Source organism: Crocodylus siamensis, chromosome 5 (genome assembly GCF_052110815.1).
Source record: "Crocodylus siamensis isolate JL-2025a chromosome 5, ASM5211081v1, whole genome shotgun sequence".
In the NCBI taxonomy this organism is placed as follows: Eukaryota; Metazoa; Chordata; order Crocodylia; family Crocodylidae; genus Crocodylus; species Crocodylus siamensis.
This window is the reverse complement of record NC_143399.1, coordinates 146,620,354-146,644,682: the sequence shown is the minus strand read 5'-3', so window position 1 is coordinate 146,644,682 and position 24,329 is coordinate 146,620,354. Positions and strand designations below refer to the sequence as shown.

The 24,329-nt window shown below is 38.3% G+C and overlaps 1 protein-coding gene across 7 annotated transcripts in view; it reads right to left on the bottom strand.

Annotated features, from left to right (window-relative positions):
- The window catches only part of SATB1 (SATB homeobox 1), a 109,952-nt gene that overhangs the window by 41,191 nt on the left and 44,432 nt on the right, over nt 1-24,329 (bottom strand). For 6 of the 7 annotated variants that reach the window (XM_090046582.1, XM_090046585.1, XM_090046583.1 and 3 more), the window contains 3 exons: nt 15,979-16,090; nt 12,948-13,402; nt 2,617-2,829 (listed from right to left, as the gene is read on the bottom strand). In XM_090046582.1, coding sequence (XP_089902708.1) covers nt 2,617-2,829; nt 12,948-13,402; nt 15,979-16,090 — 780 coding nt within the window. The remainder of the gene's footprint in view (nt 1-2,616; nt 2,830-12,947; nt 13,403-15,978; nt 16,091-24,329) is intronic. The other variant, XM_090046586.1, reaches the window with a different exon arrangement.

Sequence of the window (24,329 nt, the reverse complement as noted above, 5' to 3'; positions counted from 1 at the left end):
TTTTATTTTTAAACAATAACTCAAAAGTTCACTACTGAATCAGCAAAATATTAACTTTGTCATTGTATAGCGATTTCTTTTTTGTTAGAGTTAAATTTCTTATCGTTAGAAAGGATATTAACTGAAATGTGCTTTATTTAATAACCAAAACTCAGTAAAACTGGACAAAAAAAATTTAAATGAGAAATAATGTTGTTACTGGTGTGTTGCATCTGGTAAGAGCATCACAATTCTTCAGTAATATTATTTTTAACACAACTTACAGGATTTATATTTTCCAGTACAATTACCAGGGTAATTTTATCAGCATTTCTAGCAACAGGAATAATACTGTTTCCTGCAAACATAAGACTTTTCATTTTTGAAGTGAGGGATGGCAACATCCCTATGAGGCAGTTAGTAAATGTTATGCATGCTTACAGATGACGAACTGAGGCATAGTGTGAAAGTGACCCAAGATCAAAGAGGAGGCAAATAGCACTCAGAATTACAACTGAGACATTACTGTATCCTGGGCACTAGACCAGAGCTCTCTCATAGCTAAAACTAAAAATCTGTTTTGTAGTAGGATACAGTTGAATTTTACAGTTGGAAACATAGCTGCTGATTTATTTTATTATATGAGGCACAGACAACCCATGAGCAGTTTCCCTTTTTATATAGTGTATTGCTGCTTTTTTTAAAAATCTGCTCCTTTAAAATGACTAGGTTATTTGTACCACCAATTCCCAATGAACGTTAATATGCAAGCATTTTCAAGACAGTATAGGTAGGTACTGAATATGGTAACAAGAATACCTTGGTAAATGACTGTACTTTAGACTTGCAGTATGTAATGTGTGCACAGAACTATATTCACTTTTTAAAAGGAAAAAAATACAAGTCTTTTGAAGGCAGTGAAGTACCTATAACAGTTTAAATCAGAAAAGGCGAGTTAAGCCTGAGGCTGTTTGATTTAACATTCTACCTGTAGGTACTGAAGTTAACGTGTTTCTGAAATCAAGTGGCCCAAGACCACTTGAGACAGAAAGAAGCATTACCTTGGCCGAAGGAGATAAGACTCAATTCTAACATACCTCTGAATTGCCTACTTTTTGGGGGTAGCTATGGATGTTAAAACCACACTCAAATGTTATTTTAACAGTTATCTGTATTTAACTATTCTTCCACTAAAACATCACTATGTAAATAGACCCTCATCCCTTTATCTTGACAACTATCTATAGTGGACTTCACAGACTAAACTCCATTTATGATAACAAAACTAGACCATTAGCACAGTCTGTTCCCTTCTGCTACAGAAATTTCCTCTTCTCGTGCAATGTATTGCAGCAGATCAGAAGCTATCTCCTGTCTTCCTTCTCTCTCACACACAGATTTGTTATTTACCACTTTGAGCAGGATCTTCTGCATTCGTTATCTAAAAAAAATTACAAAATCAGAGTCTGCTGATAGCGTACTATACCGAAAATGGGTACAATATGTAGAAATCCACGTGAATGAGTCAGATCAGTCAGTGGTACTCAGTGCTCATGCATTTGGCCACAATTCTCATGACCCCAAAGCTTCCTTCCATATAATTAATTGATTCTCTATATACAACAAGTTTGGCACTACATATATTTGTTTGTAACTATGTTTTTCTTATTCTAGCAGTGGTATAAACTTTGAGTTACAGCAGTAGAGGACATTTCAGCAGACACCGTTTTAGTAGTATTTCATCTTGCAGGGGCTTTTCTTCCTTGTGGAAACCAGTGCAATCCTATGACCCTACACTATACTCCTTGCGCTCCCAAACCACCACTTTTTAATGTTTGTTTGACAGGTGGAAAAAAAAAAAAAAAAGCCTCTGGAGACCCATCAGACAAACCCTTCATTATGTGAGGAGCACTTACTCAAACAAGCAGTCCCACAGGATTTCATTTAAAAATCAATACGAGTTTACTAGGGGTTGAGTAAGGGCTTCATGATGTTACCATAAGCACCAATCCTTCAGAAGGGATATTGTGAAGAAGACCTTTATGTCCATGTGGAGTCAATGAACAGATACCACAAGGACTTACTTCTGCAGGAAGTTGGAAAAAATTAATATTTTGACCTATAAAGAGAATTTCCACAGGAAATCTCTCTCCCAATTTTTCAGTTTTGTTTTACTCATTTCTGGTTTTGTAGCACAATACTACGTGCTCAGCAGGGCAGGAACTACAGGCCTACTGCTGCTCCCGCTGAAGTCAGGTCCTTTGCAGTACCTGTAATATTCACTACAGTCCAAAATTTATAAAAGCAACACAGATAAAAGTTAGAATAATCCAGGGGCATATTAAGCTCATGCTGCACTAAAATAACCAGAGAAATTACAATTTACCTATGAGCACATTACTAATACTCATTTTAAAATTAGGAGAAATAATGTAATTCTCTGAAATTTTAAATAGGGGTTAAGAAATAAATATTGTTAGATATATTTTTCCAAAATTTAATTTGTGACGTGCACTAAAATGAATTATTCAATTGCATTTTTAAAAAATAAATTGCACTGAGCAGCACTTTTTTTTTTAAAGGGACAGGCAGTGGGATACTGAGAAGCACAATGAACAGACATAGAAAGCAGTTTACTTGTGGAGGACGGTTAGGCGGTGTGCTTATGAGAGGTGCTGGGCCCATGGCAGAGGCTGCATTCAAGCTCCTTTCCCTTTCGTCCTGGTAAATTCGATCTCGTTCAGCTTCTGGCAGCTGCAAGAAGTTCTGCATAGCCCGAAGGTTTACCAGTAAGGACTGCGAGGCAGTCTTGGGATCCTCTTCCTTTCGGAGGATTTCTGAAAGCAAGCCCTGTGGGGGTGGGAAGACAGATGCTGAAGAGTTAGCCTGTGCGAGCTTCGGAAAAATGTGCTCTGCAAAGCCATTCTTAAATCTTTCCTTTTTTACTTTCCACTGAGTTTAAAACATCCAGTCAAATGTATCTGCTCTGCATAGGAATATATTAATGACAATTTAGGTAGTGGAGAAGAGAGCCTCAATTGTATTCTTAATTTTATTAAGCATCTGCTTTACATACAACATAAACGGAATCTGCTTAATTGGTCTCTTTCCTTTTACTAGCTTAACTTGCCATGAAATCTTTCACAGTCAGACAATCACAAGAAGTTAAGAATAAGTGAAATTCACATAGAGCAATGGCATTAGATTATGTAGTTCTCATGCCAGCTAGACAAAGACTGCAGTTCACTCTAGAGCAATGGAAAGCTACTTCTAGAAACTCAGGCAATGCTTTGAAAGACAGTGATATTTGAAAACTAATCTCAATGGATTAACAAATAATGCTTCTAAAGTATTGGTTACTGATGAAGATTCATAGTTTATTATATGTCAACATTTCCCTCCCAAATAATAAAAAACCCCCATAAAGTGGACTTTTCGATTTAATATATGGAAAAATGAACTAACGGAAGTCTACTATGTGCAGTAGGTATTGTTGAAACCATGATCCTTTCAGAACTTTAGTGAAGAAAGGAGAAATTTCCTGGAGAAATGTTTTAGCATTAAGGGAGGCTAAGGTGGGCATGGTTGTGTGAGGAGTTTTGTAGTGGTTGTTTAAAACAGCATGTGGTATGTGGATTGCACTGAGGATGAGGAAACTTTCCTGAGTGCTTGCAGTGCAACTGACAAACTAAGCGAGATGAGGGTCTGTTGGTGCACACATTGCTAGCTTTGCTACCATTGTCAATGTTAGGAAAAGCAACGTCTCTTTTTCTTCCCTAATCCTCTGACCCATATCTTCTTAATGGAAGATCAGACTGCTTCCAAAAGGTGTCTGATTTATTAGTGTCTTATGGTCACCTATGCAACCGTTTCATCAAACAGCTTCAGCATTTGGGTTCGATCTGCTCAATCCACCAATAGTATCAACCAGTGCTTCCGTGTCTTAGTTTTCAAAGTTCATCAGACATATGACATTAGAGCCTAAGAAATTTAATGTCTTAAGGTGAGATTTTAGACGAAAGGACAAAAGCAATACAGGGGATGTAAAATAGGAAGGTGATGGAAAGCTCAAGGATAGGTAGGAAGCAGACTGTGGGAGCAGTGATAAGATTTCCAGCCACTAGCTCAACTGACAACACACTGGTTCCAGTAAAGCAATTTGTGCTAGGGACAGACATTACACACAAAACAGTTTAAGTGATCAGAAACTGGTTTAAATCTGTAACGGAACATAAGTTCAGTGCACATAAACCAGTTTCAAAATGGCAGAAACTGGTTTAAGATAAACCTGGTTGAATATAGTATCAGACTTAACTGATTTGGGTTAAACCAGTTTATGCAATGTCGGTCTCACACCCCTTCCTGGTTTAAGTTAAACCAGAGTCCTCCAGGATCGTTTTGTAGCCCTGGGCTGGGCTGCACTGGGCTGTGTTGTCTACTCCAGAGAACAGGGCTGGCCCCACCCCTCTGCTCCCTAGCCAGAGCTGACAGACTGCAGGCACAGTAGGGTCTGCCTGGCTCCCCCTGCCTGGCCCCCTCCTCGCCACTAAAGTAGGGATCCCCACCCCCACCATATCCTACAGCACAGGCTCCAACCCCACAGACTCTAGGCATGCGGTATGCTATCTAATGCTGAGAGAAGTAGAGGGTGTGTGTGTGTGTGTGCGCGCACGCACACACGCGTGTCCAATTTCATTGAGATAGGAAGACAGAACAGTGTCCACTTAAGCTTTTTAGAGCTAATCAGCAGGTCAGCTGGCACTGTCCCCTCCTTCCTTGGAAAAAGCTGTTTAAGAAGAGCTTGAATTAATGACAGGATTTTGTTTTGTTGATGGGCTGATAAACAATGTGTTATCTCCCTGTTGGCTCCCTCACTTGTCAGGTTTGCAGACAGCATGAAGCAGCAGAGAGACTGAGATTGAAAAGCTCAGCATCATCAACAGATGCATACAATGCACACATCACTTTTGCCTCAGAGTGCTAGCTGGGGGCTGGTAACACTTTGGACCTTCAGCAGAGAGAGGGGAAAAGACTGGGACGGTGCACACAGGGTGGGGGTTTAAACCTCTCCCTAATCAGAGGTCCTGCCAGGGCCTGGCCATGCCCCACCTCAGCTCACCACTGTGGAAGTAGAGGGCGGGCTGCTCTAGTATCCCCTAGCATCTAGCCTGAGCCACTTCAGGCATGTGCCTGTATTTCCTCAATCCAGAGGGAATGTCTGTACAGTTGCAAACTGATTCAATCTAAACAGGTTTGACTAATCTGCAAAGATTGAATCAACTCAGGCTCAGGCTTTTTGAATGTCTGGTCCCTAGCCTTGGAGTTGATCCTCAACAGCTCCCAACCCCAAAGAACACCATGTAGAATTTCTCTCATCCCTGACCCTTTCACCCCACAGGCTTTGGAGTGTGTGTGTGCGTGTGTGGGGGGGGGGGTTTGTAAAAATTTGGCAGCGTCTACCACTGGGGTTCCCAAAACTGTGGTACATGTACCCCTGGGGGTATGCAAGACATCTCTGGGGGGTACACAGGAGAAGTTATGTAATGGTAGATTTAATTTTCATTATAATAATTGGCATTCAGGGCTTAAAATATAAAATGTATGCTGGTAGTGGTACATGGGCACCTGGTAAATCTGGAAGCAGGAACACACTAAGAAAAAGTTTGGGAACCTCTGGTCTACCACTAAGGTAGAAAGTCAAATTATGGGCAATGATTTTGGCCAGGTTATAGGAATATTATTTTTGATGTTTGGACTCAAGAACACCCTTTGCTAAAAGTGTAAGAACTTTCCATTTGTCAATTTGCTAAAAATCACTGGATTCTTTGAAAACGAAACAAAACCAAAAAACCCCACTGCTCTGAATGCCTGTTAGCAGTGGGTCCCCTCCCCAGTACTTGAAGGATTTTTAAAAAAGGTTTAGTTGCTATTGTTGTTTATCTAGATACAGCCATTTTCAGCACACAAAGTGTGCTTGAGATGCTCATATATGCTTTCTGCAACTGCCCTGAAAAGGAGCATACGCATGATAAATAAAGCGTGATATTAGTGAATTAGCCAGGAGTACGACACAAAACTTGCAGCTGACAATTCCTTGTCAACAAAGGGTCAGTCATATTACTACAGAAGTTGTATCTTCTGAGGCAATAAGTATCATAAACTGAAATTTTTAGGCATAATCTAGCCAAGAAAATATTTGTTCACATAGCTATACTGGTAAACTCTCCTGGCATAGCTGCAGCTTATACTAGCTGAAGAATGACTATTGCTGGCAAAACTTACGATACCTTATGCTTCCTGAAGTCTCCTCATACCATCTGATGAAGTAAGATGCTGTTTACAAAAGCTTAAGCATCTCTAATTTAGTCTATAAGGTGCAAATCTACCCTGCTTTCTACCAAAATAAGCTATACAAACAGAGCCTTTAGTCAATAAAAAAGTTTCTTCATGAAGACTCTGAGTGGTTATAAAAAAAAGGATCAAAAAACCCAACACACACAGACACACACACACTCTCTCTCTCTCTCTCTCACTCAATACTATTGAACTGTTAAAACTGGTAAGCATAGGTTTTTAAGTATATGTCTTTAGCATTGGTTGTGAAGACACCAGTTAACACAGGTGTCCAGGAATTTCCAGCCTCAGGTCATATGAATACAGACATATTAACAGTGTGTATGTGCATGTGTGGGGGGCAGGGTGGGGGGAAGAGAAGAGGGGAGCACTGTCCCACAGCCTGACTCCATAATACATGGCTTTAGCTTGTGTTACTAGTATTTTTCTTTTCTGAGCACTTCAAAATTTTGTCATATCCTTTTTAGCTGAATTTTAACCAGCAAAATCCAGAAATGTGCATCAAACCCAGCACTTTGACAGAGGGTTACCATTAATCTAACATATTTTAAATACTTTGTCAAGATGCAATTCTTGGTGTGCTCTCCTGACAGCATAGTTAAGTCTGTCTGAACACTAAATGCAGTTTTTCATGCCTAACTTACGTTGGTTACCCTGAAAGTACCATTTTTCTCTTACAGAGAAGATGAATTTTTAGATATTACCGAGTTTACAAAAGGAAAAAAAAAAAGAGTTTACAAGTCATCACAAGTATAATTCATTGCTAATTGCACAAAAATTTTCAATAAATATTATCTGTGCTTTCAAAAGCTAATTATGAATTCTTTAAAACGGGAGATAAATGAAAGTGTCTGCCAATATGAAAAAAAAATTGCCTGTCTGGCCCCCAGTTAGTCTCCTCTTTGAATGTAATCACTGATTCAAATAGATTTTATCAGCCTCACGGAACTTCAAAGCTCCCTGAAGAAAAGTTTGATTTGCTGAAACCTCCCCAAAATATGCAGAACATCCTTGTATGCTATCTGTCTCAACTGCAGTGTGCTTAAATCACATATCCAGGTGGAAGATTATTTGCAAGCTCCTCCCACAAGTTTGGATCCCTGCCAAGTAAGTTATAAGCAGACACATTTATCTATGTTGCTTAGTAGTAAGCGGAGAGCTGTCATGATAGTGTAATAGCACCTTTTTACCTTTTATTCAATAGTGATATGGATAGTGTGCTTTTTCTTAAATTACACTGCGAAGAATTATATGAACACAGTGGCAATTTCTGTTATACTTAAGCAGGCAAATTTCCCTCCACCACATAATTTACAGAACTCAAATTCAATAAAACATTACATGATGGTCCATTACTGTTATCAATTTTGAATAATCCATCTTCATTCTTCATTTTACTGGAAAATAAAAGCATGCCAAAGACAAAATGTTAAAAAAAAAAAAGCAGCCTAGCAAGGTGATCAGTGTAAACTCAAATCGAGCTTTAAAATTACAGTATGCAGTTTACTGCATCCAAATATTCTTCCTTAAAACTGTAATTGTCAAGAATTAGTATGTGCATAGTCTTAAATATCTAGAAGTTTTCACATAAAAAAAAAGTAATGAACGAATGGCATATAAAGGGCTGATATTTTAAATAAAACCATATATGGGTGGAATGGAGGTAAGGACTTCCAGCAAAAAGACATTCAGATATGTTCAAAAATCAGATTGTCACCCTATAGAAAATATACATTCAGATATGGCCAAAGCAGAAAAGCATGCCTCCCTCTTTAGGCAAATAACTTCTAATAGATGAGAAGAATGTGTGCACTTTGCATTCACCTCAGCACTGCAAAAATCAGGGCTTATGCAATGTATGCTACTGTTGCCAGTATACATAGAGAGAGAGAGGCAATTCAAAGTTATTAGTCACAGCAGTGGTTAGAATCGTAACACACGACTTGTACAGTATTTACTACTGTACTATATACAGGGTTAAACTTATGCCTTGAAGTGAAACGGCAGACTGGTTTGTGCAAAACTGAGCTTTGAATTGCTTGACTTGGGTGTTTGTTTGCAAACACATGAATGGTTACAGTAAAACTGAAAAAAAATGTAAATGACTGCATAGTGACTCTCAAGATTGGCCCTGAGGTGGGTATACAGAAAGAAGAAAATGAGGTAAAAAGGTTTCCATCTAACAAAAGGCGATAAAACGCTACTCTATCCTATCCTTCCTTTTAACATAAAAGGTATGGCTAGACTATCTTAGCCCTAAGTGAGCTCTAAACCAGTGGTTCCCAAACTGACAGCTTGCACACCACCAATTTAAAATAATACAGCCTTAAGTATCACCAGCACATTTTTGTCACAAAGTAATTATAATAAATCTGTTAATGCGTACCACTGACAGGTTGTTGGTGTACCACTCATGGTATATGTACCACAGATTGGGAGCTGCTGCTCTAAATTATAATAAGTCCTGGCAGGGTTCAAGGAACCACAAGTGGCTTCTCTGTTGCTCCTCCATCTCCGTTGAAGACAGATGACAAAAAGACAGAGCCTAGCCTATGTACTTCACTGGATGTTCAAACTGTGCATGCACACATCACCATATTGCACTTGAATAAAATCTTTAAAACATTCATTCAACCTGCTAGCAACTGAAACAAAACTATTTTTATTTTAGTGCAAATATCCCAACAACATCTAGACAGCCATGATTGGGATAAAATGCCCATCAAATCCTAGGTAAATTAATATTATCTTTTTTTATGGGGCACTACAAATGGACCAAAGGGATGAAATATCTCTCTCTCTCTCTCTGCAGGCAGTGGGAGAATATTGCCTTATAAAGGAAAATTCTAAACCTCAGGTCCACTGTACACTGAAGCTCTCCTCGCAGGATTACTATGAATTTCTAGCACCAGAGACACAGACAACCGGTAAAGGGAACCTGGGGGAGCATGTGCCCCATGAAAGGGCCGTCCCCACTGCCGACACCGCCAGCGGCTACTGCGGGTGCTCGGCAGCCCCGTCCCTGCTGCCGACACCGCCAGCGGCTACTGCGGGTGCTCGGCAGCCCCGTCCCTGCTGCCGACACCGCCAGCGGCTACTGCGGGTGCTCGGCAGCCCCGTCCCTGCTGCCGACACCGCCAGCGGCTACTGCGGGTGCTCGGCAGCCCCGTCCCTGCTGCCGACACCGCCAGCGGCTACTGCGGGTGCTCGGCAGCCCCGTCCCTGCTGCCGACACCGCCAGCGGCTACTGCGGGTGCTTGGCAGCCCCGTCCCTGCTGCCACCACCAGCTTCTGCAGGTGATGCCCCAGACTCAGGAAGCACCACTCGCAGAGATGTTTTAGGATCAGAGAAGAGAGGCTACTTTGGATTAGCAAGGCAAACCCTGTATTGCACATACACAGATGCTAAGCTTCCTCGCATACAACTTTTCAACCAGCTTAACTTGGTGAAACCAAATATTCTTTAAAACTACATACTAAGTCATTATTTACCAATTATTTGGCACATCTACCTGAGATGTTACGTTGCTGTAGTGATGAGCTACAGCAGTGCAGTGTCAGCGGGCATTAACCGTGGTGCTGCCACTTGCTAAAGCAAAGTACTAAATGACTGCACAGTACCAACTGCACAGTGGGGTGCATGTGTAGATGCACCCGTTAAGTGTGATTTTTTTTTAAACCACTTTTCCAGTGTGAAAAAGTAGTTTTGGATTATCCAAGAAAAAATTAGAAACTCTTCCATTTTGAGATGTAAATCACCTAAAATATACCTCTATTGTAAAATGATGCTCAGAATACATTTTTTTTTCCAATTGTGAAAAATAATTTTACCATATTTCTTTCCTTTAGCCTGGGAACAAAACACAACCATTTCCAGTTTAAACAATTTTTCCTATTGAAAGAAAAATTCCCTAACCATGAAGCTAGTGTGAAACTGCCATTTTAAGGTATTAGGAATTCTTTCCCTAAGGTATACCTCTATCCATAATACAAATGTAGTGATGGCAAAGTTAAGGTATCCAAGGTGAGAACTGATGTTGACCTACAACATCAAGTATAACCAAAATTCAAGTCCACCTTGAATGTTGGCATGCTAAGCCACATTGTTGTCAGTCTATAAATCACTTCCTTCCTTAACTTTAAACTGAAGAATGAATCTTTTGCTTCATCTGGGGCTATATCATGCATCAGTTTTTACACAGAACTCCTAACATTTCAGTAAGGTCTTTGACTTCAAAACTGATGACATGATATGATCCCTGGACATTTTCAGAACAAGGCTCAAATATGCTTATGACAGTTTTAAAAATGTCAGTGTTAAGCCTGAGATAGCTTTGATCTCAGAAAATAGTAGCTGAATTTAAACAAACATTTCCACTTTGGTCTCCTGAAATAAATGTATATTGCTATTACAGTATTAAAAAAATCTCTTTGAAAGGCACAATTCATTCTAAAGTGTTCCCTTTAATTCTAGTTTAGGGGAAATGTCTTGAATAAACTGCATTAAAATGTTAAAATATGGTGTTCAAAAACCAAATAACCTGCTTTTGTATAAAATCTAGGTTTCTAAATGCATGGTTACAAATACTCTCCAGATTTATTATACACAATGTTGACATGATGCAACTGACACTTAAACTTACCAATTTAAGTTAAGATAAATGACCAAGGCCCCAATCCTGCGAACAAAGGAGTGCCCCTTTATGAAGCCCCACAGACTTTAATAAGGATGCTTATCACTACAAAATTGGGCTTGTGTGCATGTCTGCAAGACTGGGGCCTATGGTTGCCTCTGTGCTTACATTTGCAGTCTTTTCTTTTTTGCTCCCTACTTTTGCTATACCAAATGACATAAATACTACAAATATTCAGTTAATTTATCCACAAATACTTATTTAATTAACCAATGCAATTTGTAAGATTAAGGGCTACTTTTGTTTGTTCAGTTGGGTGAATATTAAGGGGGGAAAGAAAAAGATTTCCACGTCTCTTCACTTGACTTTTTAAAGAAATTCATTGCGTGTGTTTTCTTCTAATTTGGACTAACTTTGAACATATTTTATTGAACTGATTGGCAGCAATATTTGTGGAAGCAATTAATTTTAAACAAATGTTGGATAATATTTGTGGTAAGAAAATAGAAAGAGAGTATTTGTATGGGAAACCAAAGATCGGATGAATGTAATTTTAATGCAGAAACATGATATCCTGCAAGCTAGACATCAAAACTAACCAAATTTGAATATCAAATATGAAATGCTGAGAATAAATAGTCCACGTACAGACCAAAAATAGTATGCCAAAATCAGTGGCAAATTATGAATTCTGAAGGAACCGGAAGGGGGAAGGGGGAGAAAAAAAAACTGCCCTGGAACAACTGAGATCGAAAAGGCAAAATATAGTAAATAAGTTATTCTCTGAATCATGCCACCACAAAGGCTCTATTTGCTCTCATCCAAAGAAGGGAGACATTTTAAAACATGTTTGACATTAATTCAAAATGATGGAACATGGCATGTTGGTGCAAACCGAATATTAGTTAGTGCATTTTGAGCATATGTTTTTCCATCTTAAACTGTAAAAGAAGGACAATTAAAAATCAAATCAAAATGGGAAGCTATATCTTTTAGTTGGACCATAAGCATTGTCAGATTCTACAGTGGACACATACTTGCCCAAGTCAAATTTAAGTATGCTTTTTCTTACTTCTCATTAACAATCATGTAAATATACTGGGTTAAAGTTTTGAGTTCTTTTAGTATTAAAACTATTTTTGTATTTAGATTGACATTTTACACATACTGTAATTTTTGGTAAATTTAACTAACATGGCATTAAGTTACATTCATAACAGGGAATAAGTTATGAATGGGGTTAACTTTTAACACTGGGCTAAAAATGATGCATTTTAGTTTTATCATCATTTCAGAGTGTATATTTTGGTCTGGACAAGAGCAGTGGGAATAATCTATTTTAACACTGAACTTTAAACACAGGCAAACACATAGAAAGAAAGTTTAAATACTCCTCTAAAGCATTCTTTTTAGTGGAGGCATTTTTTAAAATGGTACTAGTAATCAAAATGAAAAACTCAGCAGGAAAGAAAATAATAAAAGCCAGTTAATGTATAACCTATGATAAAACTGAGTATTGAAATATACATAGGATGCAGGACAAGCACAGTCTGTACCGTCTTGCTATTAGTTCCTCTAGAATACACATGGACATTATGTAAGCCTGAGACAGTATTACACAGCTGTATCTTTACTGCACAGAAGGTGTGCAGCTTTGAGCTTGGCTCTTCCTACAGCTGCTAGTTTTCTTTCCCCATAGCAGTCAAAACACACCATAGTAGCCACTGGAAAATGGTAAGTAAATTTAAGAATAGTGAAAATTTTCAGAAATTTGTAGGATGCTTAAGATTTGTGCATGTCAGTTTATACACAGGTGTACTCATGCAAACTCGTGATTAAAACTCCACTTTAACCAAAAAAAAATGGAGAGGAGAGGAACAAGGTGAGATGGAAAAGGTGCTAAGTACAAAAACAGATGGAAACCTAATATTTCAGGGGTGAGAAGGGAAGGGGTGGGGGAGGAGTATCAGTGAGACTGACCTGAGTTCTGTTAAAAGCCACACGTGCAAATACTGCCTGTGAGATTCCTGCTCGTTTCAATTCATCGCGTACCCACTGGTAGATTTCGGAAGACACCTCTGTGTTAGTTGAAACTTGCTGCTCCAACGGCTTGTTCATGGACCTACTGACAGGAGGAGGGTGGTTCAAGTACTGTTGGTTTAAGGACTGCTGGGCTAGAAGTCTATTCACTGCATACTGCTGGTTCAGCAACTGGGCCATTACCAGCTGCTGATTTACCAGCTGAGGGCTAATGGGAGTAGATACGAGTCCAGGGTGCAGGTTTGGAAGTGGGGTCCGAACAGATGGTTGACTACCATGAGAAAGCTGAACAGGGGATGGAGGCTGTTCGGCTGTATTCCCTGGGACTGGCTGCTGACCAAAGTTGACGTGGTTGGCACCTTGTTGGGGTAGTTCGGAAATGCTATCCATTTCAACTAGAGTGGAAAAGAATATTTAGTTAGATGAGAGCTGAACTGAAAATACTATAACTTGATGTTCTTCACAAGTTTTAATACATCACCTTTTCTCTTTCTCTAATACAAAACCACTGCATTTAGGTTCTTGCTTACTGTATATCCCTGCATAAACTCCTTTTATGTAATTTTACATGTCTTGCTTTCCAAGGATGGCATATAGAACAAAGACCACATTTGTCATAGTACGGAGGATGACCAACCTGGAATTAAAACCCTCTTTCTTAAGAACAAGGATCATAAGGGAAGATCCCTTGTTCAAATGTTAGTATACTAAGGCTCAGATCTCCCCTAATCAAGAGAAGGAAACCAAACAATGAAGAGAATGGTGAATGGGAAGCAGCTTCCCATACACCAAAGTCCTTCTGTGAGTCCAAACAACTCTAAGAACACATGTACAAAAATTAGGAAGTGCCATCACAAAGGAACGGCCCTATTCTGTGATGGGGGTCCAGCAGCTACTTGCCTCTGTAACCCCTGGAGACTCCCCCCTCAAAAGACTTATAGTTCAGCTGGTGGAGGGAGAAAACAAGCAAGATGTGATGTGAGCATCCACCTGCCTCAATTCCTGGTTGTTGCGTCAACCCTACAGGACAGTCAGAAACTGATTAAACATATGAAATTATATACTCAGACCATATTTATACAGAGCTGGTTCAAGATCAGGTGTTAAAACACAACCAAAGAAACACAAACACAGAACTGGGGGAATGGGCTTTTTATCTTATAAATCACCACCTTTTTCCCCAATGATTTGCAACACAGCTGACATTTTTTATTAAATGATGACAGTTACATATATAGTTTTAAGTTGGGGTAAAGGTGTTTTATGTCACCTTACCTACCCCATCTAAATGCATGCCTGATTCTACTCAAATTTCACTTTCGCATTTTTAACAATTTGTAACTTGAAAACACTGCAGGGAAAGAGCTGGATTTCACGAAGTTGGTGGTGGGTCTGTCAGTAGAAGAAATAAGTAGAAATATATGAGAAGGGGTTGGGAAAGAACAATCTATGCTTTTAAAATAATTAATGCTCTCCAAAGAGCATTATTTAGCAGATTAAAAAAAAAAAAAAAGCGCCTTCTCTGTAGAAAGAAATTGCATGTGGATTCCCTCGCATACGTTTCTCCCTAATACTATCCTGTCAACGGGCAACTAAAGAAGGGGTTTTCTACTTAATTTGCAGGCATGCCAGGGCCTCTATCTCTAGTTCCTCGTAAGGGTTACACAGTTCCCTGTTGGCATGGAATCACAGCTACTCTCCTCGCCAATATATATTGGCTTCAACAACCTTTCAAAAGACACAGGAGGTATAGGGTGGTGAACCAGGGGTCTGGCATTACCATTTCAAGGAATGTGACTCCTGTGCCGTCAGCTTGTGTATGCTCTAACTGCTTTCCTTGGACCATGCCCAGCACTTACAGCAAGATCATGGCTGGGATAGAAGAGAAGGCAGTATGTGGAGATGATTACGGCTGCCTTCATCCTCTTTTTCAGGTGATAGGAATATTTGCACATGGATCAGGCACACAGGCACCAATTACCACCAAATTCAATGGGCTTTGGATCCAGCCCTAACCCAGATTCAGAAAGTGTAATACAACATTCAGACTTACAGAAATGCCTGACATTGCACAGAAGCAACAAACAAGATTAAGGAAAGAAGCCTTCTATTTCCACTAACTGAAAGCAGAGATCAACCCAAGTGGGCCATTCACTTGGAATAGTAATTCAAGCAATTATCACAAAAGTGATGCATTGTCTTCATTACAGCCTTAAGCTATAAAAGGCAAGGAACCTGTTTTAGTAGATGAATGATTTTATTTTAAAAACTGAAACTAAATTAACATGTTCAAGTTTTTTTTTTCCAAATTAGACTCAATTTCTTCCTTCTAAAAATTATTGGAAAAGTATGCAGAAGTTGATATAAAATATACAGACCTAGAACGACCATATTTTTTTAAAGGAAAAACCTGGTACGTCTTTTCATTTAAGGAATTAATATACCCCATAAATCAATTTATTGTAATTCTATAATGTATATGCATTGCAGTCTTCTATAACAAGTACAAACTTGTCCAGTTAGTTATGAGAAGAACCTCATAATAAGCTGAAGCCACATCCCTAGAAGTTAGAGTAAATTATGGTTTATTTGCTAATTCATAAGCTTTTTGTTGGAGAGTGATGAGGACAGGGAAGCTTGTTTTTTAAATCATAAAATTGCTATTAAAAAATTGCAAAACATTTGGAATCATCCACAGTTCCTAGACAAGTCTTTTTAACATAATTAACTAAGACTGGTGGTAGGTCCCTAGTTCTGCAAAATGACAGCTTTACATCTTATTCCATGACTTCTAGCTTGTCAGATAACCCAAATCAGTTTAGCTAGTTTAATAGCAAACACTTAGTACAATTAATTCTTTTATTATACACATTCATAAAAAGCATGCCATCTTATACAACTGTGACAAACCTCAACATGACACAATAATGGTATGTGGCTACTACCGTGACAGCAATTTTTTTTTGCTTACCCATCATATCTTTTGCCTTCTTGAAATGTTTATACCACCTTCCAAATTCCTGACATTTTGCTGCTGAGACATTTGCATAGTAAGTGCTGTTCACAATGGAAGAAATCATACTCTGCGTGAAAAGAGGAAGAAAAAAAATTATCTGTAATACATAGCAGCACAAGTTGAAACACAGAAATCATTTTGATTGTTGAAACCATAAATATTTTTAGAGTTTGAGCACCATGCTACATTTTTAATCTTTTAGTCCAGAGCCTTTAACTTTTTAAAATCCATTAAATCAAGCTTAAAATCTTCTCAAATATAACATACATGGTAACAAACAAACAAAAAACCCAGACACATTCACTATGAGAAGAATTAGATTATCAATCAAAAACTTCAGAGCAGTGAAGGTAGGATAAGGATTCTCAAAGGGCGTTAATTCTGAAAGTATCATTTATTATTACTACTTCTGCTTCAAACTGAAATTGACCTCTCAAGCATCCAAACACTAGATTAATTTATTTCTCACTCTATAAAATGGCAATAACGTATCCTCACCCTTTCCCCATATACCACCAGTGTATGATATGAAGCCCAGAGGCTCATACAGCCAAACAATTTGAGACAAACTACTCTGGGCTATAGTAGCATGGTTTATAGCAAGATCTAACCTACAGTTTATTCCAGGATCTAATAAACTGTTCATAAAGAACAACTTTCAGAAACAAAAATCTCATTGCGTAACTCTAACTCTAAGAGGCTAACTCTAGAATGCAAATTAGTCATAAAATGTACTAAAATATAAAATCAGACATATTTTTAATTATTAAACTTACTCAAGGATATCTTGAAAACAAAGCTGGCTAGACAGCAATAAGTGCCTTCAGCTCAATTTTAACCAATACAATGAAATTAACAACGTATAAAAGCTTCCAATAATATGTGTCCCCTCCTCCCCCACACAAAATCAATCAAGAATAAGTCTTGCAAAATGATACACTGTTTCAGGTTGAAAAATACGATCAGTATAGGATGCGTGATTAACAGAATCAGTAAATGTAATTCCAATAGACTGAACTTCAATGCATTTGGATATTTATGTGGAAAGTGGCTTCTATTAGCTTAACTAAAGGAATTGTCCAGGATATTTAGAAAACAATTACAGCGAAGAAGACAAAGCCTTGATTATTATATTTCCTTTGCTATCTTGCATATAACATTTAGTTATTTTGTGCTATGGTAAAATCAATGTACAGCATGGGGCCTTTGTTTTATAAATTGTAATAACCACTAGAAGAGCCAGTTTGGGGACAAAAGCGATAAATATTACTATAAGACTGTCTATTATAAAGCTATTCCTGATCTAAAGTAGCATCATCTTGTTTATTGATTCTAGTGAAGTCCATTATAAGCGTCTATTTTACAACACGTTGTTCAGTAACATGCTATTTCTTGGATCCCAGAACAAATGTTGGAAGTATACACTATTAGTATTTAAGCAAAACTGATCACCTAGTATAGAAACCTTGTTGCACATGTTTTAGAAAGTTACTACCTTTTAGCCATTTTCATGGCTTTAAACATTGACATTAATACCATGCTTTTCAAACTAACTAGAAGCTCATTCTCAAGGACAGTCAAAGGAAAGAAATTTTGACTACCATAACTTTATCCTTAACTACATGAACTAAGCTTAATTGAACCCAATTTCAATCTCAAGTACACAAGACCGTATGATTATGAATTGTATTAATATATTAATACAATTATATTTCTAGGCTCCATTACAGATCTGGCCATTGCCAATAGATAGTTGGTACACATCAAGCTACATTTAAAAGCCATTATATAAATTGCATCTGCAAAATAAGAATGCATGAATAGGTTGTTGTGCAGGAAACACCACCATTTACATGTGCAAAAACTGCCTATGTACATATGCACATGCAGGTACAATTTAGGTTTCAGTTTTTGAAAATCTGCTTCGCTGTCCATTGCTAATAATTCTAAGATAGTGTATCTTGAGTAAGCTCATCTAAAATTCCCTATTTCTCCTCTCTATTCAAATGCTTTTCTGCTTCAGTTTACAATGGAGTTAGGGTCCTATGTAGCCATCAGAATCTGTTACTAAAGACAATGTCAGAAATTAAGTTTATGACAACACCATAGGACCAAACAAGAGGAATAAATGGTCTGAATGAAAACTTTGTTTAAACCCCACTGGTAAAATTCCGATTCCTTTTAATTATGGTAACCATTTGCCCCGGGCAAACCTGAACACTCCCAGCTTTGGTAGTCTGGTCCCAGACAGTTGGTCAAAAATCCCAGAGCAGAGTCCAGCAGGGATGCAGAGTGGCATCGTGTGCCAGGCAGGTGGCCAGGCACTGCAGCTGCTGGTGCCTGCCTGGCATACCACGCCACTTCACTCTAGGACCTTTGACCAACCAGCTGGGACGCCCAGGATGGATGGTCGGATGGATGGTCACTCTACTTTTAAGTGAAAGGGAGAAACTGAACAGACTTTAATAGGGCCAAGATTATATGTAAAATATACACAGAGGTGCCTTAAATTGTAATGCTTTCCACTGCCACTTTTACTTATTCTGAGTTATTTGGAGTGAAATCTTGGCCAGTTTTCCCAGTCTGAAAGAAAAAAACCCCACCACTTTACTAGGGTATTCTTTGAAAATATTGCAAATGCCCAAACCAAAGTGCTTCAGCTAAAAGTTCTCATTACAAAAAAATTCAGTAGTTCATTTGATAATTCACTGAAGGCAAAATGTTGCATTTCCAGACAATGTTATTATTCTGATAACCCAGAAAATATCCTCACAAAATCAAGTTCTCATAATTTCTGGCTTTGATTTATCTATTATACTGTTGTCAGGAACTTATGGTCCCATGCCAGTCCAAGGGTATAACCCACCACAAAGACTGACAGAATACCTTTTTAGAAAGGAGGATGCTCACAGCTTTCAATAAGGCAGATACCCTTTATGTGCATGAGTGTAATGCTTTTTTCTGTCAATACAATTTTAAAAATCTTGGCTCCAAGGATAGAAGAAACCCAACTGCTTGGGAGGTTTTGATTTTTTTTTTGAGGGTGGGGTGGGGGAGGGGGTGGGATTTGACTGTAATATATTCCCACATACTGAGGTTTTTTCTTTTGTGATCACAACTCAGTACATGCAAAAAGCCCCCAACCACTGCGTGCTCTTGGCTGCTTCATGTTCAACCATGATCAATACAGTATGCAAGGTTTATATCTAGACTGTAGCACACTATATCCAGGCATACCCTATGTGCAAGCTATAGTTCTACAAGGAAGATGAACTAGCACAGTCTGATGTATTTGAATGCATCTGAGATTTATACAGGCAGCACATTACTCATCCATAACCTGACTACAGCTTTCATGCTTTCCGTGAAAGAAAAATGATAGCTGGCATAAAATGTTAGCATACCCCACTACATTTTTATCTTTGGGACCAAGTTGCAAGCTTTTAAGATCAAATTCCTCTTCCCCCTGTCACGCACACACATGTACGTGCACACGCACGCGCGCACACACACACACGCACACTCTCTCTCTCTCTCTCTTCCTTCAAGTACAGTACTTGTAGTTCCGTTTTGAGAGTCTGAAGATCTGATCTGAAATGGTGCCACCTTCACAGAAACCCCGCTACTCTGGAATGATACCATCTGCCACAGACCAAGCTCTCTTTTTCAGAGCAAATAATTATAATGAGGTCTTCCATAATTGTGTGGGAATAGGATAGAATCTGTTCTGAAGTGCCAGCTAAGGTTTGCCTAGAAATTTAGTTTTAAATTTAATTCCCTTTTCACAAAAAGGTTAAATATCACAGACTTGAAAACTAGGTATAAGTAGTTTTTCCTTGAAAAGTTTGAAATGCTGTATAGGAAGCATGTTAAACTACAGATGATTTATAGATGCCCATCACTTAAAAAAAAACCAAAAAAAAACCAACAGTGGCATCAGCCACCTTGTACATTGTGTCAGAGGCCAAGATGCATTGCATCTCACTAGACAAGTGAAGGAATTCCATGTTTGATTCTACCTGGTCCATCCATCAGCCCATGTAGATACTTGGTAGAAAATCATTTAAAACTATTTTCTCTAAGACTGTTTATCTACCAGAGTAAAAAGTTGTTAGATTATGACTAAGAGTACATTATTGTCCTTTTTGCAAAACAACAAAAACAATGTTAATCGGGTTAATTCAATCATCTAAACCAAAACTGTTCATGCTTTTCTGCCAAATCAACCAACCACAGCAAAATCTGTTATCAGTGATTGCTCAGCTTCCAGTCAAAAATCACTTAACCCCCAAAGTCCCAAAACTTCTCCCAAGCAACCTTAAAATTACTCTTATATAGTCAGAATGAAGCAAAGAAAACAACCTCATCTAGGGGTATTTGGGCTGCAGTATTGACACAGAATAAATACGTGCTAGCAGACTTAGCTGACGGTACCAGAGACAACAGTTCCCCTCACAGAAATCAGTTGTTAGGCATTAGGGATTTTTGTGTGAAATTTTCCCCTCAGAGACATCACAACTAAAACTTATTTAGGCCTGAGTGTTTGACATGGGAAAATAAAAACAAGCATTTTTGAAACTGGTTCACTGGTGTTTAAAGCTTTCAAGCTCCATCAGTGGAGGGGGCAAGGGCTGCAACAACTTATTTACACAATTATCTAAATACGATTAAACAGCTGATGGACAAATATTAAACTGGAAAATGTATAGTCATTTCAGCTTAATGTAATCCTCTTTCTGTAAACACCCAAGATGATTTTTTTTTTCAACCAGAACAGTCCTGACATCTCATAAGCCTAAGGGTGAATAGCAAGAGATTGTTTTTGATAGTTATAAATATTCAAAAGACATGCAGACCATCTGCTTTCATAATACAGGTAAAGCAAGACTGAAATGGTGACTGCTATATAAAAATGGTTCTTTTAACAAAGTCTTCCTCTCCTCAAAAACTATAAAGACAGATGTCAAAAACTGTTTACACAGGGTAATCAGGAGCGTGCAAAATGTAATATTCCTTTTACACACAGTGCTTGCTAAAGAGGTTTTTTTCTTTTTCTTCCCATCTGTGTGTTGCAACACATTTCTACAAGTTAAAAACATTTTTTTCAAACAGAGATCTCATGAATACCCAAAAACATGCTATCTGGTTTCTGAATGCTAATTAATTTCAACTACGGAATCTAATTTTTTTTCCTGTAGGAAGGAAGGTATGCTTTTGAAATGGAGTACTGTAGCAAAAACAGACATTGGAAACAGAACACGGAAGTTAAATTTTGCACTATTTTGACACTGGCTATTTTCATACCCCTGTCTTGCATATCTGCATTTGTTAAATTTGGTTAACCATAAATAGGGCAAGTATAATTCTTTGCATTTCCAAATGAGAATTTATTTCTATTTTACCATTTATCAGGCTCTTCAACATGAAGACTTAACAATGTAATGATTTTATCGAGTGGTAAGTAGAAGATTCCTTATCCTCCAAGCAGAATATGAACAGTGCTGCCTATAAACCCCTACAGTCAATTTTCAGAACTGAAACACTAATCTTGACAGTAACCTTTTAATGTATTATATTAATGGCACACAGTGTGTTAAGCACCTTTTTTTATAATTCTCAATAAAATGAATGTTTACTGAACAATCTGGCAAACTACTGGCTTTGGGTTTTTTTTTAAACCAAACTTTTAAGATTCCCTGGACACATCTACATGAGACGTTGACTCTGTAGTTGTTACTGCACAGTCATTTAGTACTTGCCAAGTACTAAACAACTCTGCAGTAACTGGCATTACTGCGCAGTAGAGTCCCAGCATGGTTGTCTAGTGACACTTACTGCGCAGTAGCGTCACATCACGGTTCATGACTGAGGATGCTACTGTACAGTAGTAACAAGATACTGTGCAGTAAGTGTCTTGTGTAGACATGGCTTCTACCTATTTTTACTTCAGTCAATCCTCCACCTTAGATTCCTTTGTATCTGGCAGGAAGGGATAACACTACTATGATGGTTTCATATTCATTTATTTCACCATTTATTTATAAAAACATAAATAAATGAAATCTCTCCATTAATCTCTAGATAAAGTTTAAATAGTGTTGAATTTACAGAACAGAGTATGGCTATAGATGGGGAAGTTCTTTTTTACAAAACAGAAGAGAGACAGCATATTCTTGATATATTTTATTCAAAGGAACTTTGCCACAGGTAAAAGCCAATTAGGTATGTATAAGAAGCAGCTGCTATCCCAAAGTCTTTGTATAATTTGAGACTCAACCAGACCAAATTTTGGTGCCTCATGCATGGACATGGCAGAGAATCATTATTTACCACTTGCACTAAAAGTAGATGCATGGCTGCAAATCATCCGGATGCCATGAGTTATTTTTAACATAATGGAACCTTAAAACGTATCAGTTAACAAATACACACAAGTCATACAAGACTCTTTCTGCCATTACCTTGAAATACTGAGAGATGCACAGGAATATCTTCATCATGCCCAGCACAAATACGTAAGGGGGAGAGGAGGAAGCAGATGGGCAGGGAGGACATAGTTCTGATGAAGAAAAGTCAGTTTGTGCCTTTGGCGATACACTTGGATGAAGATGTGACCCCTACACTGTTGCCAAGGTCATGAGAACTGATGATCACCTGTAGGGTAAGTGCTGGTCATATAAGTTAAAAACTGCCTACTGGCCATTTTAAAGTGATCATATAAGGGTTTTCCAACACAAACACCATCCTTGTTCTTTCCTTGTTCTCTAGGTAATTAAGACATTCGTCTCTTCTGTTGTTTCCTTGTTGCTTCTAAAGGTTTGGATTTAGATAGGGGCAATGGTCATGGCCCTTATTACAATTTCTTATTTGAAATATTGAAGGGAAAATTCAGTTCAAGAACCAACAGATCCTTGTACTACTTTGTCAGCTTGTAATGCAAGGACTGGAAATTTACATGACAGTGTAGCAATCTCTCCCACTCTCCTGATGGATATAAATACAGCCCAAATAAAAAGCTGCTTTCCAAGATACTAGACTTTTATCCACAGAGGCTAAAAAGCTCAAAAAGATAAAGGTGGGTGGGTGGGTGGGAAATGTTAATTCAGTATTCAAGGAGGAATAAATTGCTCTACAAACTGTCTTGATTCAATACTTCCCTAAATTTAAAGAAAAAAAACATTTTTAAGTGACTCATGATTTTTTGTCTTAGTTGTTAAATGCCCAATTTGAGTGAGTGTAGACAACTAATTTTTAGAAAGTGGTAGGTGCTCACTATTTAAGAGGAAAAAAACCCTCAACACATCAATCTTTAATGTGTCAAGCTGAGCACCCAAAATTGAGAAAAAGATCACTAGTTCCTTAAGCTTTCTGTATTATCTGAAGGTCCTATAATGGCTGCAGCAGAAAAGGCTTAGGATGGAGTCAGGAACAATCTTAAATCTTTTCTGAAAGCAGTTTGGATAAAATCTAAAATAAAGTTACAGGACAGATTCCCAGCTTGATTGCAATGAATGAAAACAGCCCTGTGTTATCAGAGCCAGAACTCCCATTTTCCTGTATGTGCCTAAGTAAGTTTCCTAGCCATGTACTTGCTTGCAGGCCCTAGCCGTACCTGTGGATGTGTAAGTATGAGCACGTGGACAAGCAAACTCAGCTGACTATGCACTGGACTGGCACATACGTGCATACTTCCTGGCCTAAACCTTCCCATGCTTTAGCCCTTAAGGGAGGGTGGCAGGGGGTGCAGTAGTGCAGCTGCATCTCACTCCCCTTTGTTTTTAAACTTTGGGTGGACGGGAATCAAAATGCCTGGCAGTGGCAACATTTCTAGTCAGGCAGCAGTGAGAGAATCACTGGACTTCATGGCTCATTATAAAATCTACCTCACTCCTTGTAAACTCTTCATTCCACAGGCATTAATGAACCCTCTCCTTTTAAAAAGTCTTGATGTTCCACCAGTCAAGCTATTCTTCCTTCTGCAATTCAGCTGTCTGTTAGATGCTCCTGATAATGTAGCTCCTATTTCATAGCCCTGCAGACTGTTTTCAAGTCCAGCTAAAAATGTTAATTCAGATGAAGAAACATTGCCGCATGTAAACATTAACTCAGGTGGGGGAATAGCTTTCAGTAAAACGTTGGATTGCACAGTCAAGATGCTCAGTCAGGCTTGATTCTGTTTTGTGGATCTGAAAGACACGTACATTTAACTATAAGGACTACAGGACTAAAGAAACAACATATTTTGATTATTTTTCCCCACTTTGTTGTGTTGCTCTGTATACAATACGATATAGTGAACTAATGCA